This window comes from Parasteatoda tepidariorum, chromosome 7, assembly GCF_982258835.1.
Source record: "Parasteatoda tepidariorum strain Cologne lab strain chromosome 7, Ptep-v5.0, whole genome shotgun sequence".
Classification (NCBI taxonomy): Eukaryota; Metazoa; Arthropoda; class Arachnida; order Araneae; family Theridiidae; genus Parasteatoda; species Parasteatoda tepidariorum.
In genome coordinates, this window is record NC_141761.1 from 29,037,901 (window position 1) to 29,058,377 (window position 20,477).

The 20,477-nt window shown below is 27.6% G+C and overlaps 1 protein-coding gene across 5 annotated transcripts; it reads right to left on the minus strand.

The window, feature by feature from the left end:
* Nucleotides 1–219: 219 nt before the first annotated feature.
* On the minus strand, nucleotides 220–20,424 carry LOC107447549 (TGF-beta-activated kinase 1 and MAP3K7-binding protein 1). Of its 5 annotated transcripts, XM_087167580.1 has the most exons (10): nucleotides 20,038–20,320; nucleotides 18,322–18,387; nucleotides 18,086–18,178; nucleotides 16,634–16,767; nucleotides 14,229–14,466; nucleotides 12,378–12,516; nucleotides 6,493–6,721; nucleotides 5,269–5,404; nucleotides 4,407–4,577; nucleotides 220–703 (listed from the first exon to the last, which is right to left on the minus strand). In XM_087167580.1, the coding sequence occupies exons 3-10, from the start codon at nucleotides 18,176–18,178 to the stop codon at nucleotides 350–352; spliced, it is 1,494 nt and encodes a 497-aa protein (XP_087023706.1). In that variant the 5' UTR covers nucleotides 18,322–18,387; nucleotides 20,038–20,320; the 3' UTR covers nucleotides 220–349. The 5 variants fall into 5 exon arrangements, with proteins under 5 accessions (XP_087023706.1, XP_087023710.1, XP_087023711.1 ...); XM_087167584.1 differs by lacking the exon at nucleotides 18,322–18,387 and having other exon boundaries at nucleotides 20,034–20,424; XM_087167585.1 differs by lacking the exon at nucleotides 18,322–18,387 and having other exon boundaries at nucleotides 20,251–20,409.
* Nucleotides 20,425–20,477: the final 53 nt, after the last annotated feature.

A 20,477-nucleotide genomic window follows, 5' to 3' on the forward strand; every position in this document is an offset into this window, starting at 1 on the left:
AGCCAAAAAAAAAAACATTTTTTTCTTTTTGTAAGAAAAACAATTTAGCCTGGTTAGCAAATATGGCTAGCGCTACAATCGAAACACCTTAACAACCTTTAAGCACATTGATACTTTGTTTTAAAAAGATTAATTTTAGTAAATTAGATTAAATGGCACTTTATCACAACATTTCTTTGTTTTTAAATTTAAATAAATATGAACAACTCATGTAAAATATCTATTTCTTATAAAAATTTATTCATAAATTACAATAAAATAGAAAGCTATAACATTGAATAATTTTAGAGACATCTTAGCATAATGATAATGGGTCGATATAAACAGTCACTATATTACAAATCATTCACTAACATTCAGGTTTTAACCAATCTTTTGGAACTAGGCCTCCTTCATAAGCCTTTGCAACAGCAGAATAGAAATCAGAGAAGTCAACGTAAGATTTGATTCGACCCTCCTCGTCCAAGGACATATCTGTTGCAGACTGAAACAAAACTTGTGGCCCGGCTGATTCGGACGTGCTCGTCAAAGAAGTGGCGTCATTCATGAAAAATGGTGTCTTTCCGTCAAGAAAAGAGCTGTCAATGGAGTTAATACCAGACAGTGTATTATTGTGCTCCGAAGTGTCACCTTCGACAACTTTGCTGGCAGATCCTATTGAAGTACTGTGAGCATTGGGAAGGGGACAATTGAAATTTCTTATCTATCAAAAATAGATAAGGAATATATATATAATACAAAAATTATAAAAAATATTTTTGTATTAATAACAGCATTGAAACTCTTTCATTTTCATAAAATGTCGTTGGTAAAGAATAGGTGTAGAGATACTAATGAATTATAATTAGATTTATGTTTCAAAGGAGGAGATATTTTAAAATCTTTCCCTCTTTCACTTCCATATTAGGAAGTATTAAACGATTTTCGATGATGTGTGATTGTTAATGGACAATATAATACTACATATAATACAAGGAATGGACTTTTTGCCTCCCTTTGTTGTAGTATTTAATGCAGGAACGATAGCATGTCTTTTGAAGTATGACGTAGACCTGATAAGCTGTGCCGGAATTGTCCGAATGTTTGTCCACCCCCCTCCAGCTGGGAGAGTGGGTGAGATTTCTGTTTTCACCAGTTGTCAACTGAATAAAGCCTGATTAGAATTTAACGACTGATGACTTCTCTTCACTTGAACTAATATCAACCAAAAATAACAGGGGTGTAAACCTGTTATGATATATATATATTAAATGTGTAGTTTTGGATTAGGGTTGTTAAATAAAATACAATTATAAAAAAAATATTAATTTATTAATAGCAGGACTGGAGTCTAGGGAAGAATGATACATTACATCTTTCCAAACCCAATATATAATTAAAATTTGTAATGAAGCTCAAGATGACCTACTTTAATCAAATAATTTTAAAGTAGGTTTTAAATAACTTTGAAACAAAAACATAATGAGAATGCAGCTTAACATTTTTGAACTAAAGAAATTTAAGTGGTTGATCCTTACGATCATTTAAAAATGTTATTCCCCTAATTTAAAAATTTGATATTACAGTATTGTTGATTGGAATCTATAATTCTTTAAAATGAAATGAGATTGTGAAACTACTAAACTTCATATTACAAGATTTTTCACTGCATTTCCTGACAAAAATAAGAAAGTATATAATCCTTGAAATCATCATCATCAACATTTGCTTATGTTATATTGGTAATTGAGTTTTCTTTTCGTAGACTAATTTAATTTATAAAAGTTGAAACGATGAATCTTGTGGGTAAGATTATATGCATGAACCATGTCTACATCGAATCAGTAGACCGTCCTTACTATCCTTAAATTGAAACTATGGTATTTAGCTAGTGTTATTAATTAAAATAAAAAGATAAATTAAAATTACAAATCTTTTGATTCTTCAAAATAATTTTTTGAAAAATTACATTTGGTTTTCTTAAAAAATGGGATTTTCTAAATGCACACAAAAATTAGGAATATTAGGACAAAAAGCTAAAAATGAAGATAAACAAGGACAAAATATTTTGTATCGGGATAACTACAAAAACCCTGCAACTAATATTTTATTGAAGGAAGTAATCAATTTTTGGAAATGGATTCATATTTTGAATTAAAGAATAAGTTGAAAGATTCATAAATGTTAGTTTTTCTCTTCTTCCATTAACAAAATTTCTGGTATTCCTAATAAGTATAAGATTTGTTATCTTTTGTTTGTAAACTTGCTACTTGCAATTACTATTTAAATATGAATCCTTAAAAAGAAAAATGAAATTTATTTTAGTGTTATAGGTGTAGATAAACTTAAAAAAATATATAATAATTAAAATATACCAGGGTGTGTAGCCAAATTTTTCAACAAAAAATAAGCACTTTTCAAGCACTCAAAAAAGATTTTTAAGCACTTTGAAAAAGATCATAATTAGATAGGGTTGGCAAATTTTTGACAATTGATGGTTTTATCCGGTTTTATTTACAGCGACGAAGACGACGGCACAACACAAACGATGAAATTAACAGAGAAATGAAATTTTCTATCGCTAATAGAGAAAAAAAAAGTTGAGAATTTTTAGTTGGTCCCCGTAATCAGCAATAATTCGAGAGATTTTTCGATTCTATTACAGAGGGCGGAAAATGAAGTCTGAAATTGAGAATCTCTTGCAAAACGCAGCAGGGTTGCACATGAGAGTCAAAAATCCTTACCACTGAATCCTGCTCAGTATACGCAAGAGCAGACCTGCAAGTATTTCGTCAAACAAATGGTGTTTCCATACACTACAGACTGGCGGTAAGGCGAAATAGATTGGGGTTTAATTAATTGCGAAAACTTTGAGTAGGACAATGTCTTTTTGCATAATTTGTGGTGAAAATCAACATGGTAAAGAAAAATATCACATTTCGGAAAAGGGAAAATTAAGCACTTTTTAAAAACACCAATGGAAAAAAGCACCTTCAAGGGCTTTTAAAAACGAAAATCTAAAATAAGCACATTTAAGCGCTTTTTAAAAACGCTACACATCCTGTAAACATAGAATTTAAATTTTAAAAAAAAGATTCTGATTACATAAACAATTTTTCATTTTTCAAAAATATTAATCTTCTTAACCAGTTTTATAACAAATTTTTATGCTAAAGTAATACAGAAATTGGCTTAATGAAATAAGTGTCATAATATATGATATTAAAATAAGAGGCTATTTTCTAATGTTAGCCATCATTTTGTTCAAAAAAGTACCAGATCCTCATAGTTTTATATCAAGTCACATAAACCTACGTCATTAATAAATTATGGTGGAAGAAAGTTTTTTAATTCTCAAAGACAAATGACAAAACTGAAACAATATTCCAACCACAAAATATGTTTCAGAAAATAGAAGCTGTCCTATAAATATGATGCAGGGGTAAAACCGGTTAACAACCCCAGATGGTATTCTAACCATTACCATTTGAACATTAAAGAAAATTTTCTATGTTTATTTTTAAAATTGTAAAATAAAGTTGTGAATCTTTAAATCATACTTTTTTGCACAGCTGCAAAACTTTTCATAGAAACTAAAATTTGGAATAATAACTTTCTCTGAAATCAATTAAAGAAATACAGACTCTCAAAAAAAATCTAAAGAAAAAAGAACATGGTTTTTAATTTTTAAACTGTTGCGAGAGAGCAGATGGTTGCGCTAACCAAGGTTAAACAGATTCAATTTCTGTAACTGCAGTAGTAGTACTCTATTTACATCATACTAGTACTGCACTATTAGCTACAGGCAACAGTCTGAGAAACATCTCTGAGGATCATTCGATGGAATACCCTCCCAATTTCGATACTTTAATAGAGGAGAAAGTACCCTGCTTTGATAGCCTAACAACTTGGTTGTGAAGTCAAGCACTTCAGGGTAGAACAATTTAATGCCACTCGCCTTTGTTTCCTCTGCATACTGATCAAAGTAATCACCCACACAATCGCTGACTGGTGCCAGTCATGCTTAACTTGACTGATCTACTAGAAATTGTATCTTATGATTAGTCAACTGTGGGACTTTATGAAAACTTAAGTTTAAATTGTTATAGGTTGCTTCAAACCTTAAAACTTATTATATACCAAACCTAACAGTTTTGTAATTTCCGTCATAAAAATAATGCCTGAATGAAACTTAAGATTTCAGAAAAGGCTATGAATCCCTAAAATTTGGTTCTCAAATTGTTTCACAGCTGCTACTTCAGAAATGCATCTATGTTAAGAAATTTTCAACTTTCAATATTACAAGGTTCAGACATACAAAAATAAACATGTATGCTTTATCAGAAGATTATTTTAACATTAGTAATTAACTTGGCAAAATCTAATTCTTTCTTCACATAAAAAAATCAGAATTATAAAATACTCACCATTAGTGTGATATCATCTCTTTTTTGACAGCGTCTTGGATTGTGAGTATCCCTCAGAAAAGCATCATGGTGGATGCGGAGAACTTTATCCACAACAGCCTGTGCCACCCCATTTAGAGTAGACTGCTCAGAGAATTGCTCTAACACCATATTAACAAGCATTGCATTGACCTAAGCAGAAGAAACAGTAGTAATAAAAATTCAACACAAACATTAATCTAAAAATAATGTTTTTTTCAGGTTTATAAGGTAATCTAATTTAAAAAAGTTTAAAAATTAATTCCTAATTAATAAAGCTTTTCCCTTCAGAAGTTCTTTTTACTTTAACAGTTCAGGGTCAAAATTGAACTTTTCAATAAGCCTTCATCAGGCTAATCTTATCACTTATGTTCTTGGTTTTTCATGACTGAAACAACGTTCTCAACCATCAATCCATTTTTGATTTAATCTTTTCTTTCCCTGTGTGCCAGCTGGTCTGACATTAAAGAGTGTTTTTCTGGCTTGGTCTTTCTCTAGCCTGATAATGTGGCCAGGCCATTTTATTCATGTGATGACATTGGCAAAGTCAGTTATATTATATGAGCTATAAAGTACTAAGTTTAGTCCTAGCCAAACAGAAGTCAGTCAAAATTTTAACTGATGGAATATCATCAAATGGTTATAGATGGACCATATGAAAATTTTAAAAAATTTCTTGAAATTTTATGAGATAGTAACAATTATTGGAAATCGTAATTTATCTACATGTACAACACAGAAATATTTTTACCTAAAAGGAATCAGTGACATATTAAAATGTCATAAGAGCATAAACGAAATGTAGTAGTTAATAATTGTGTAGTTACCCAATTCATTGACTTACATTTAAGGATCCCGTTGCCTCTTCTAATGATCGATATAGACCATCAGACATTAAGAGAAGAAATTTGGATTTCTCATCCATTTTGATTCCTCCAACAATATCTGGTTCTGCAATAATAGGTTCATCTTGAGCATCACTAAAAGTAGTGAAATGAATAAATTCAAATACAATCAGTAAAATATAAAAAGTTATTTAAAGAGGTGATGAGAATTATAAACATTAAGTGGTACTTTTTTTGCTATCTTAATTACAAATGTTTAAGATATTTTCGTATGATACGCTTTTCCAAGAGTAGTAAGCCTATCCAAGAACATCCCAATATTCTCTAACGCCCAAAACTGAACAGATTTCTCTAACTTAAATTGGATTACTTAAACATGAGAAATTATTAAGATATATATTAATTTATGTCAACATAAGTTATTCAAAACAATTATTTTTAATTTTTTTTTTAACCTCCAACTTTTTATGCCTTTCTCAACAATGATATTTAGTTTAAGAAATGCTACTAAATTATCAAATATCAACGATTTTCTTCTTTTATTTCCTATACGAAACAAAGTAAATCAAAACCTACAAATCAAAGTATATTCCCTTCGATTGGAACAACATGTACATATTCTTTTAGCGTTTCACAAGTGTACACTTGCATTTGAAGGTATGTTAATTCAAATTAGAAGCAGGCAGCTTTGAAACCGACAGCATTTTTTTTAACAGGAGAAATTTACACACATGAAATTCCTGCTTTTATATATATCGATCACTATAAGTATTATACACTAGCCAGAGAAGTTTATCATTATCATTAGGAATCTAAAGTAGCTTGCCAGACTTTCTACTTTCCTACTAGCCTTAATTTAAGATCATGCATAGAAAATTTCAAACTTAATTTTTTTTTAAATCTAATATTTTTATAGTAATCATAATAGTCTCTTCTTGTCTTTATTATTTAAAAATAAAAACTGTTTAAATGTAAAGAAATATGCAATGATATTACTAACTACTTTAAGCTTTTCATACATTTTTTAGTTAACCTGAACCCTTCCCCATCATATATTAATTCTTCTTCATCAGATGCCATGCTGCACAGTTTGAAAACCCTTGTAATTAATAATGAAGGTGAAATCAAAGCTTTTTTCCTCAATTATCTACTTTATAAGGCAACAGAGAACATTTAATTCCCCCTAAAAATGTAACATAACTAATTGATATAAATAATTTCACCTTAGATTATCAAATTCCTTGTATCCTCCTTTCACAGTGTAGTTCCCAATGCAACGAGTACAGTTTTGTAAACCAGATTTTTGTTGGTTTCTGATTTTCTCAACATCTAATCCCAGCTGAGATAACCTTAGCAGTTCGTCTTCATTACTAAATATATGATCTGGGCTCAACTGCACAATAGACGTTTTCATATTCTCATCTTCTTTACAGAGAAGCGCTCTGCTGTCTCCTAAAAACAATAATTTATTTATTTCTATTTATTTAAAACATACAGCATTGCTGAGAATAAAGATTAAATTGCAATTGCGAAACAATCTACTTTTTATTGAAAACCAGCTTTTTAAAAATGTTGAGAAAAGTTTTTTCAGCAAAATATACAGATGATGAAACATTTAAAGCTTTAAGTGTTTTATAAGAAGAAAATTATATGAAAAAAAATTTTGTAATGCTATAGAAACGTCAATGAAATATTTTTTTTATTTTTCAATAAAGAATCATGGCAGTTTTTTTTTTAATGTTAAATTTTTTTGTAAAAACCTTGAATTTGGATTAAGCGAATGATCAGATTTAGCAAGCATTTTCTGTTATTAGAGTCCCTCATTATACATAGACCTTACTGTAATAACACATTGAAACATACATTAAAATACTTTTATTTTCTTTACTTGTAACGAAAGTAAAAAGTACATACTTATAGTGGTTTTTCCTTACTTTTTTGAGGAAAAAAGTCTTTGTAATAAGAATGTCTAAAGAAATTTTTACTTTTTTTCTGAAATGTTATAAAAATTTCCTCAAAAAAATTTTTTTTAATTTTTTTTTTTGTTGAAATATTTGAATATTTACACCAGACAAATCTCTGTTTTCTTTTCCAACACCCTATGCTAAATGTCAAGGCTACCAAACATCTTCCTCGCCTTATTACAAAAGAGGCCTTTTATTAAAACTGTGTAACTTGGTGGGGGGGGGAATGAAACTTCTTTACTGGCAGAAAAATACAGCAATACTGGCGAGAAACCTGAATCCGAAAGTCACGAGGCACCCCCCAACTCAATATCCAGTTGTCTCCAGACTTATCTTTGGATATGATTGCTTATCTTCCAATCAATCAGTTATGAAAATCTCTTTGAAAAAACATTTTTGGAATCTGTAGAGTAAATTTCATCCCTATTGTAAATTGGTGAGAAAGAAGAAAAAACACATCCCTCCATTGACGATGCCAACCACGGTGATGAATCTGTGTAATAAAAAAAAGAAGAGGATCTGCCTTGTTTGACAACTAATTTGCCAGTCAAACATTTTAAGATTTAATACACTCCTCTCTGTTCTAAAAATTGAAAACAGATGAAAGATACTCTTTTAAATATGTATGTAGTATCAATCTTTACATTTTGAAAATAAAAATGAAAAAATTGGATTGATCATGGTATGGATACTAACAATGGTATGGCATTGATGGAAGGATCAAAGGAAAGCATTCGCATCCCCCTCCTTTAAAATCTAATAAATTAAAAATTATATTTTGTAATTTTCCAATGTTACTTTTTTTTAATTTTATGAGAAAAAATTTTTGTGATAATAATTTAAAAAATTTTATTTTACGACATAAAATATTTTGTTTTTTATTAAATTTAATTTCTATTTTTTTCTATTTTCATTAAATTTAATGCAGTAAACAACTTACAGATTTGCGTTTTATAAAATATTAATACGACAGTAAAACAATATTCGTTTTCAACTGCTCATACTATATTTAAAGTACTTATTATAATTTTTATTTATTTTTACTATGAAGTTGAGAAATAAAATTGAAAAACTGAACTTCATACTAAAAACCTTTGGTTTAGCAGAATTGAACAAATTATTGAAATTTTATTTGAAAACTTAGAATAACACCAATAAAAGTACTTTTTAAAATTTAAAAAAAAAAAAAAAAAAAACATTATTTTTAGAAGTATTTTTATTCATTTTTTTCTATTTGTAACTGTCCAGAGAAAAAAATTTCTGTGGTTATCCTAGGCACATCATGAATGGTCTTTAATTTGGATGGAATTTAATAATTAATTCGCTTAAAAACTGTATCCCATCAGGCAATCTTTATGAAAGATCATTTCTAAATTTGGGAACTGATAAATCAAAAACAAATAATATAATTAAATATTTTCATGCATTTTAAAGTTTTATACATTTTAATTAAAATTTATTACATTTTAAATTAGAATTAAAATTTTCTTTAAATTTTTTTAAAGAAATTTAAGGTTATTTTGAATTTTTCATTTCCTTGAAATGTATTTTAAAATCGTTACTTTTTTGTTTTGTGCTTGTACTTTTTACTCGTTACTTTCGCCTAAAGTACTTGTACTTTTACTCGCAATTTTTTAAAAGTAACGTTCCCCCCATATATGCATGTAAAGGTTTCAGAGCCTGATTACTAGAAAACTAACACAATACATAACTTTAATTTTATTTCGTTAAATTTTCAGTAAAAAGTTTTTTCACAAAATTACAAAATACAACTTTTTATATCTATTTTTTCTCAGAATCTTCCTTTCCGAGTTTCAAAATGAATATTTATGATGTTAAAAACAAATTAAAGAACCAACTTGTTTTTAATAATGGACAATTACAGTCAAATTTTTTTTAAATTTTAATGCATTCAGAATCCCTCAAAACTCCCAGAAAACATTTTATTACTTTTCTAAGAAAGCTATTTATTTAGTTATTTTCAATCAAAAAACGCTTACTTTCGTTTTCGCCTGAAACGGGGAGTCACGTGATTATTCACGAACTGACGTCACACTTGTCCATCTGCCGTTCACTTACAATAGCCGTTCTATGAAAACCAATACGTTCTTGCTTTCGTTTAAATTTTCTAATTAAATCCAACCATTTTAGATGGTCTAAAGCTATCTGTATAAAAAATTGCGCCTTAATATCGCTTAATAAAAATGTGGATTTGATATAACGTATTTTTATAATGTTAAATTTCAGTGGTACCCACTGAAACATTGTTAATACTTGACGAAATTTTGTAGCTTGGAATATTTAAGATTTTTTAGTTCAATAAAAAAAGTCCATGGTATTGCTTATAAATGATGCGTTATAAATACAAAATAACTTCGTTTTTTCATTTTTAAACAATCTTAATTTTAATGTATACTTCAAGTTCATTTGGAAGATTTATTTTCATCTTAAGTGAAAGAAATGTTGGATCAATTTCTTATGTAGAATAAATAGTTTTAGATTTTAAAATGTAGGACAGCTTAAGTTATTGATAATTTTTATCTATTTATTCTAGCGTGAATTCAAAGCATGTAATTGTATTCATAGCAGTAGCCTCTTACAAAACTTGTGATCCCAGCAAAAGTTTTAAATTCATATATATTGTATAAATATATATATATATATATATATATATACATATATATATATATATATATATTCCTGCAGATTCTATTAACTTTACTTTAATTGCCTTAATCTATGTTATAAGAGTATTTGAAATCTAGCATATGCATTTATTTAGCTCTTTATTGCAGAAGTAGGAATACAATTTTATAAATGCAAATAAAAATAATTTTTCGCCCTAGCAAAGTTCCTATATACTCAAAGAATAAAAATATTGAGAAAAAATATCAACATTACTGTTTATTTTTTAATTATTTAATAAATAATAAAGAATGTGCATTAGAATTTCTTTCCATTTTGTATAAGTTAATTTTTTATTTTTGTTCTCTAGCTTTAGTGAAACAAAAACTTCCAGCTTAATGATATTCGCTGAAATTTTGTGGATAAATAAGTTAATTAGATATGGATAAATGAGAAATTAAGTGAAATTTTAAGTATAACTAGATTATGGTGATGATGATGGTCAGATATATTTCAATGGACTAGATTCTTGAAAGTGTTGATACGTTTTCGGCTATACCGTATGCATAACCTGAGATTTTTTTAAAACTATTATATTAAATTTTTTGAATTAAAAATGTATAATGTATTAATTTTACTATTTTAGAATTCTTCATTGCAAGCACTGACAAATAGCTTGCAAAAATAAGGAGAGAAATTAACAATAAGCATACTTTATTAATACTATATTGCAGAAAAAGGAATTAAAATTTATAAATTTAAAAATAAAAATAATTTCGAACTGTAACGGAATTCCTATTTAAGCTAGGAATAATAAATATAAGCGTTAATTTGTATTTAAATATTTAATACATAGTGAAACAAACAAAAAAAGATGACATAAACTGCATTAGTAAGTATTTACTTAAAAAGAAAACCCTTCAACTCTAGTAGCTAATAAATAAATAAATTAAGGAAGCAACATTAAATTACATTATTTGAATTTTTGATCATTAGCACATAAATTGTAACGATGATGGACTGATATTTTTCAATGGACTAGATTTATGAAAATACTGATTCGTTTTAATGCAATAACGAATTATAAAATCATCCATCCTATATCAAAATGTATAAAATTTCTATCCAATCTGCGACTTATTTTAATTAAGTAATTAGGTTGTAATGAAGCATTAATTTAATTTAAAAGTAAGTGGAATGAAATAGTATTTTCTATGAACTTTAACACTACTGATTTCAGCCGAAAAGAAATGTTGATTCGCTGTAAAGAGATACATAATCATTTCTTCAGATATTTTAATGATAAATAACAACGTTTGAAGTTTTAAAATCTTTCTTTCATTTTGCACACACTCTCAGAACTGTAAATTTAATTCACAAAATTTTTACTGATAATTTACAAAGGATGTTCATACGGTATACGTGATATCAAAACTAAAAGAGCATTGAAATAGCCTTAGCGGATGGAGACGGCACGTTTCCCTTCGGCACATTTGACGTCATAACCAATCAGGGGTCGTTTTTGATTGCATCACTTACGGCCTTTTGGGGCAATTTAAATGTTTAATAACTAAATAAATTAACATTTGCCGAAAAAAAAACAATCGGATTTTCGGTTTCAGGGGAGAATTTCCAATAAGTTAGGTATGAAAATAAAAAAATTTATGATATGCTGTAATTGTCCATTCTTATAAATGAATTTTATCTTATTCACTGTATATTATTGTTATTTTAAAAACTTTTTTGTTAAATGACGCAAAATCCATTCACAACTGAGCAATTATTCTTTCGCCAAATCAGGGTGGTAACACAACCAAACTTATTTTGATTTAAGCCTGAGGATGCAGTGAATATCTGTACTGTAATCCAAACACTCTAATCAAAGGATTTTTAATAATTAAAATACCTTGTTGAATGTAAATGATGGATCTCTTGTTTTATACCCGCAAATCTTAGCTTTCATCAGCACTTACGGCTCTAAATATGTAAACGTAAATTCAAATTTATAATCAGATTGTCTAACACTCTGAACATTAATACCAACTTTAAGTTGCAGGCTTTCATATATGAAAAAATAAAAACAATTCTCCCATGTTTTCTTAAATGAGAAAGTAACATGAAGCAAAAAACTTTTGCAACGTTGGTATCAAATTCTAGAGGGCTTAAGCAAAGTTATAAATTTTAACTTGTTACCAAGTTTTGTTGTCAAATATAGATGTAATGAAAATTAAGACGACTATTAAGAGATTTTTGTTTCTTTTGTATTAAGAGATTCTATTTAGAGATTTTTGTTTCTAGTTCACTTTGCAAATAAAATGTTCTTTTATTATATTTTGATGTAAATTTCTTTTTTCCATTAGTTTGATAAAAACTTTATCATGTGATAATTTTTATAGTCACTTTTATGTCAGTATGTCACTGTATTTTTATTATTATTATTTTCAGGTAAATTTCAATTTTGTACAGAATAAGTACAACTCTAAAATTTTTCAGAGAACTTTGAAAGCAATCTTACTTACCCACATTAGCAAGATACAACTTATTTTTCAATATCAAAGCAACAACAGCTGTTGTACCACTTTGTATTTCTTCTGTGACTGACTTCAATCTTTCAACCACTTCAGGAAATTGCTTCAAAGCTTCTATAGTACGTAATCCCTTAAACATTACACTTTGATAAATTATCGAAAGTAAGTTTATTAGGTTTTAAATATTAATAATGTATAATTAAAGGAGCAAGTGAATGACAGAAGAACATAGAATACTTAAAAAGATTTGAATTATTGTTATACATAAAAGAGTTGAACCCATTCAAAGAATCTGAAAGCATGGTTGTAGAAGCTAATTAAACATAACAACATAATGCAATACCAACATAATGCAATACCAACATAATAAAAATAATACTTCACCTACAGTTCTTTAAACAATCATTTAAAAATGCTTCTGCCCCATAATATGATCTCCTCTCTTACTTTTTTTTTCTTTTAAATAATAAAAACATTCCCCTTCATTTACAAGACTAGGCACTGATTCCTTAAATTTAAAAAAAAATTACCAAATTCACCATTATGACTTGCTCATTTGCAGTGTTTTCAATTTCTAGAAAATGTTTCCTATTTCTGGTGAATTGCTCTTTTGAAAAAGTTTCTAAAAAACCCACAAAAGGTTAACTTTAATTACATATATAGACAGTTTATTGGAAGATATATGTTGCTTTTTAGATCTTATGACAATTGAATTAGAAAGAATTAGATTACATCTATACACACAAAGAGAACTCGACAATTGTTGTCATTATACAGGGGTGATTTAAATTAAACTCATGTTACTTAGAGCACCCTAGCTCATATTCTATTGAAAAGTTCCAAATGAATATTGTTGCCAAGGTGGAAAAAAAACCACAACGAAAAATTTGGCATGGAAATTCTTTTAATAACCAAATATGGCAAAACTAGGCTAAATTGCTGCTTAAAAAATCTAGAAGCTGCATTGCGATAAATGTACATTTAAAAAAAGGAAATATAACAGGGTTGCTATGCAAATATATGAAAAAAATTCTCTGCCTTTTCAAGGTTTTTCAAACATACTTTTTAAAAATTCCACTCTAATATCGCAGTATGACAGTGCTGTAGTCAAAACATACAGCGAAACACAAAAAATTAATATTAATAATTTATGCATTATATTACATATTTTATTTCAATTAAAAAATATAACACCACAATACACTGAAAAAATGATAGTAAATACAAAAGAAATATATCATATAACAGAGAAAAAAAACTTCTGAGAAAATCTAAAATAGTTCTATCATTCATAATTGGTAAATTTGTTTTTACACATAATTAGGGGTCATTTTTATTGACGCTACATTTTATTCATCGATCCGGTTTTCATGAAGCCAACACAAGTAGTACTTTCACACCAAGAAAATGACACTGAGTAAAATTAAAATCGCTTACAATAAGCCTTCGATAACATTTTGAAGTCAATGTGGGTAACCTCTAAGAGCAATCAACCTCCATTATGCTGTGGAACAGAGAAGGGTTCTTCCCGAAAGGTTTTATTGTATCAGAATTTGCTTCAACACAGGCAAGCAATATTTTACTATCCAAGTTTCATTATTATTACGAGTAAGCCTGGCCAAAAAACTAACCAAAATGTACAAAATAAACTAATTAGTTATAGTAAAATTTCAATATTTCTTTAAAAGAATACATTCAAAGTTAATGAAGAATGATTTATCATTATTTGCTTAATTGAATGATGGATGTAATGATAAAAACATCATAAAAAGTATTTGCTATAATTTTTTTTTCTAGTGTAAAAGTAATAAGCAAACACAATTACGAAATATTATGGCTTACTTGAAGTTGTAACCTCAGATTTTCTTTTTCAGCCAGCAAGTCATCGATAGATTCAAAAAATCCTTTCTCCACGGCTAAAAATGCTTGTTGCAAGACTTCATGGATCTCTTCATCTTTTTCTTTTCCTTTCAGTTGACCCAAAAGAATTTCAGCAGGCATGCGCTGCATAGCAAAATCGGCTGCCTTTGTTCCAACATGGCCATCAAATACTCCATAGAAATATGTATTCTCATCATATCTGTAAAAAGGATTACAATTTTATTGGTTCTCACACAATTTTTCAAAACATTTTTTCTCACAGAAATAAAATTTAAAAGTCTTTCATAAGTTCTATTTGACCCCTTCAGAATTGTGGATCAAATATACATGAAGATGGGATTCACCCTTTATGGCCTATGGTATCATATATGAAATGAGTCGGCAGATCATGATCACCTGGACATGATTTGAATTTGAACATTTTACTTCAACTTTTAAATAACACTAAATGGTGGTTGAAGTCAATTATAATTTTGAATGATGTCCCACAGGCATAGACCTTCAATATGCACTTTCAATTCCAAGTTTGTTTGTTTTTATTTTCATCCCGGGCATTTAAATATATAAACTGCATTTGTTTGTCTTTTTTGCGAGGATTATGCAGATGATTTACAACGTTTTTGGGAATTTGTTTACATTTTGACAGACAAGGGAGGTGGGAGGATAGAATGCCTATTGATTTATGTCGGTGTAGATTCATATTTTGCAGTTTTGGTTTTATTCAATGGCATTTTGTATGTTTTAAACCAGTTTTGTAATTGGTTTTCTTAATTAGTGAGAACATTTTATTTCAGTATATTTAGATATATTAATGATAACAAAGAATTGGAATTTCTGAAATTATAGAATGATTTTTTTAAATCATACTGAATTCCACACGTCTTCAGATAAAAACTAGATTATATTTCCATGCTACACTATGAAGAATTACATGAACAAACTTTCTATATTTATTGAAATGTGTCCTTTTAAATTTAGTTATCAAATTTTAAATTCTGTGGTCGTAAGCAGTTTTAAAACTTTTTCAAAGTCATTGTAATGTCTTTGAAAAAGTTTTAAAAATACTTGAAACCATCCAATATGGATTTTTTTAACAAAGTCTTAAGGAAATTATCATTTGTCTGAAATTGCAGTCCAAACCAATACATCTGAAACACTTTTTGTATTATCTCTCCACTAACAGTAACATCAACTTAATTTTTTGCACTTTTTATATGAGTTTTCCTTTAAAGCTTAGTTATTCAATATTCTCAGTCTCTAATGATTTTCTTTTTAAAAATGTACTGCACTAACTTTCTGTAAATCATTCCAAAAAAATATTTTTTCGAGTCGTGTTGCCAATTTTTTTAGTGTGTTTACCACTTAGTGTGTTGCAGGTGTGTGTGTTCTAAAAAGAAATACATAAATAAACCTTTACTACAAAGTCTAGGTTAATATTTCTATCATTTACACACAGGAATCGATTTATATTCATTTGAATAAAAATTCTGTTACAACCAAGCAAATTTTTAATAATGAAAAATATTCCTAATAACCAAAAATGTGAAGTCAAAATTCTACCATCAATCATTTAGTTTTAGTAACCTATAATTAAGAGAAAAAATATTTATAAAAAACATAATTATATGCAAAATCCATAATTTTCTTTATAGTTAATCATGCATATAAACATATAAAGGTTAAAGAAACAATCTTTAATTGTAAGAACATGCATGAAAGTTTGTCTACAGATAATTTACACTTGGACAAAAACTATTTTTTTTTCTTAAAATAAAAATAGAAGATTACAATAAATTACTGGTTGTAATAACAGAATAAACGTTTTTTAACCTCACTATACCACACTTTTCAAAGTATAAATTGTCTTTAAAAAAATACAATCAAAACTTTTATATAATGAAAATAAAACTTATCAGAAACATAGACAGATCTTTTAAGTTAACATTATTTTTTGAAAGGATCTAAAATGTCTCAATTATGTCAGATTCAGACACTCAGTTTGTAGTATCATTGTAATTGATTAAAAATTTGCTTTTCAAGAAGTGTGAGTTAAGAGATTGACCTATACACTGAATTCATAAAAAATATCCCCATCTTGAAGTTTAAAGTAGAGGATTAACTAACACAACACATTGAACAACAAAATATGGTGTGTAAATAAGAAATTTATTTGCTATGAAAGATGTATAGCATAGATTCTATCTATAAGCTCAGTTTGAAGTTGACATTTAAGAAAAAATTTGCCAGGATTTTTAAAACAGATAGTAAATTTAGTAAACTTACTTTTCAATAAAAACTAAAAGAATAGTAAACTAAATAAATCAGAGATAAAAGTTTAAAAAAACTACACAATCTACAATCCTCACCTAAAATGAAAACTCCTGTCTTCAAATGCATGTTCTTCCCATCTTAAGCCATCAGCTCTATATTTCTGGTTGATAGAAAAGCCAACACCAGATAATGGGCACACTGGAAGATCATCTGTCCAGCTATGGCATGGCTATAACAAATAAAACCATCAATTCAAATGTTCTATTCGTATAGAGTTAAAAAAATAAAAAATTGAATGATAATTGGCAATATTCAGTTAAGATATTAGAAAGGAAAAGTAAGTCTGACTCTGCAAAAATACATGGAAAAAGTTTTCTTTAATTACTTTAGTAATGTATCGTGATTGTCCTACATTAACCAAGAAGTTTAGAGAAGCCAAGAAACTATTCTGAATAATGCAGGGTAAATAATTTTGTGGAGCTATTATACAGGTAGTACGAATGAAGATAACTTATTTCAATTCTTTTGCATATCTGCTTAAAAAAATTTTATTTGTTTTATCTACATTCAACAGTAGAAACTGTCTACAAATTAAAATATATCCATATAACACTCTTAATGCTATAAATTAGAGATGGCAAAATATAAAGTATGGCAGATTAAGTCTTATTTACATGAAGAAAAAAGCTGTTCTCCAGACACTTGATATCAAGATTATGCAAATATAAAGCCAGGATGTAAAACAACTTGTACCAATTGCCAAAAATCTAGCATAACGTGTTCAACAATTTGTAAAAATTGTAATTGTACAATTTGTGAAAACTTGTGTATGAATGCTGATACTAATGAAGATGATGGTAGTATTCTACAAACAGTCTCTTGATAAGAGAAAAGAAAATGCAAATTAAAAATAATAATTTTTATTTTATTTACATATTTTTTTTTTATTTTTTAAGAGAAAGAATAGTTACTTTATTTTTAGCAAGTTAAAAAAAATGGAGCAAGTTTTACAATAGCTAGTGTAGGAAAATTTAAGAAAACAATTTATTATATTGGTACTCAATTTATACAAACATTTACAGATCTGGAACTTTCATTTTTACATCTTTTTTTTTTAAATAAGTGAAATTGTATTGTTTTTTAGAAACTGAACACTTATTTCAGTTCAGACTTTATTTTTATTTAAAAACTGCTGTTTACCTTGTACATAGAGAAGTTTAGGACACTACTGAAATTTATTTATAAAAACATAAAACTGGTGAAATTCATAAAACTGGTGAAAGCAAATAATTTTATTTTCTCCGGCTGATAAGGTATACAAATCAGACTATAAACTTGATGTGCAGTTATTCCATTATTGCTTTCTTATAGAATTAAAGAAAATAATAATAATTATTTAAAGTGAAAGACAATAATAATTTTAAAGCTGTAAAGTTAAAGAGGAAAAAATTATGAATAAATGAAAAAAGTTTTAGTTGGTATGGAAAGAAAAAAAAAGAGATTAATTAAAATTCAAACAATACCAAAAAATTCATTAATAATCTTACTTCTTGGAAATTGAGATGAACAGCTTTTCCACTCCTGGATAAATTTATTAGCTCAGCTTTGGTCGGCATAATTTTTTGGAGTGGAGTATTCATCTAAATATTAAAAACAAACTATGTTTCATATATAAAATAGTAAGATCTTAAGTTTTAACATCTGCAATTCAAGAGTTTTATCTAAAATCGAGATACATTAATAAATTGATTTTAAAAAAATGAATTAAAATCGAATATCTTACCTATTATTAAGTGCTAAATTTTATGCTTGCTAGATAATTGTTGAAATACCTGATTAACATTCATTACTGAAAAATGAAATTAAATAAATTCATGATAAATTAAATATAATTTTCATGATAGTGAAATTTCATTCATGATAAGTGAAATTTAACAAAACCCAATAAGTTTAACAAAAACTTAAGTTAATACCTAAATGCAAACATAAAACTTTCAGAAAGAACTATATAAAGCTAAGCATGGGTGACGTATTTAAAATTAGTGATAAAACATCCAGGTTGTTACTTCCAATTTATTTTTCCAAAACAACACACTGTCTAATGATCTTATTTTACTTTTTATAATATGACTTATGTTTTCATTCAGTAGTTCCAACCAATTTTAGCTAGAGACTGAAATTTAAAAACATGAAAACCCACACATTTTATTTGTAGTGATATTTTTTTTAAACCAATTTTTGGCTCTCTACATTTCAGAATTTATAAAATACAGAAAAATCTTATTATAGTACTAAAACTATATGCAAATCTGAATAATATAACTTTCTAGAATATCAAGCTTGTTCATACATCGTCCTGTAAACGTCACCGTCTAAGAATACATAGAGAGTTTCTAGTATTCCTCCCTGGTTTTAGAAGTTTGTTATTGTTTACACATAATTCCTCATTCCTACGATAAATTTCTAGCAAAAAATATTAAAAAAGCCTTCAAAATGACACAACTTTACTAGAAGGTTGACTAAAAAATGAAGTTTTACCTAGTAATAAATTCTCAGGAGAAGATTTTAGCATTGCAATCTGCGGCAGTATAGTTGCCAAGTCTTAAAAACTTCAGAGTTTTTAGAAAAAAAAAGCTTTGAAGCTTTAAGGGGAAAAAAGGATCAACGTGAATGGCATAACTTGTAACTACATTCGGAAAAACCATTACATGCATTAAAAAAAATTTTTTTTAGATCAATTTGGTGCCATTGTGGTTAAAGATGGGGCGATATATTAAAATACGAAACTATTCCTCCTTTGATTAAATTTTCAATTAAAAACTTAAATTTTCTTGGCTATTATTGAGTAAAATTTTTCAGTGGAAATTTTTACTAGTTTTAAAATATGCTGGAAATACTGTAGAAATAACTCCAGACTTGACAAGTACCCTGTACAGTTGGTATGATTTAATATACTGATTTTTTTTAAAGGAAAAACCTATATTAATTTAAATCACTAGATTTCTTTTTTAAATGGTAAACTAAGTGTCCCCCTTAAAAAAAATGAGCTACGCCTATGATATTATGACTGTGTATTTTAAATTAACTAGTAGCATTAAGTTAATTAGTAGATAGATATATTAACTAACGAGATCAAATATAATTACTACAACCTATGCATTTCAGCAATAATTTAAAAGTTACAATACAAATTAATCACTTTTTAAGGCCTTTTAAATATTATATTCCTTGTAACATTTCAATGTATCTCAAACAAAGCAAATAAAACTTTAATACCTCTCACACGCATTTATTACCTATAAAACAAAGAAAGCATACGAATAATAATAAAACAGTTGTCTAATTTCCCACTAAATCTGAATATCATAAACACTGTTTACAAATAATAATTAGGCGAAATTAATGACCCATACTTAAGAAATTCGTAGGAAACTCAAGACAAACATTATCAAAACGTATAAGTATAAATCGACAAAGAGTTTATAAGTAACATACTAACTCATATCAACTTAAACGAGATGAAAGGTTATTAGCATTTTACGCAATTGTCTCGAAAAACAAACTTTAGTATTCTCAGTATTACTATATTGTATTTTCTAAAAAATTCGACCAGATACAAGATTCAATCTTCGGAGAATTCCACTTAGTTTTCGAATTTTTGATGTAGATTTATTTAAATATAATTCAAGTATTAACAAATACTAAAACATACGGAGAAAAAAAGTTTTCACATGAAAGTTCTGTTTTGTTTGGCAATTTATTTGTATCAATAGTTCATAATCAAAATCTTTTATTCTATATTTTCAGTTTTTGAACGTAAATAGAGTTTAGAACTGATAAAGACGGAACTCTCAATGAAACTTTTTCAACTATTACAGTTTGTACTGAATATTCAGATGTGTCACGATCGATATTTTCAATCTGAAAAATCTCCATTTG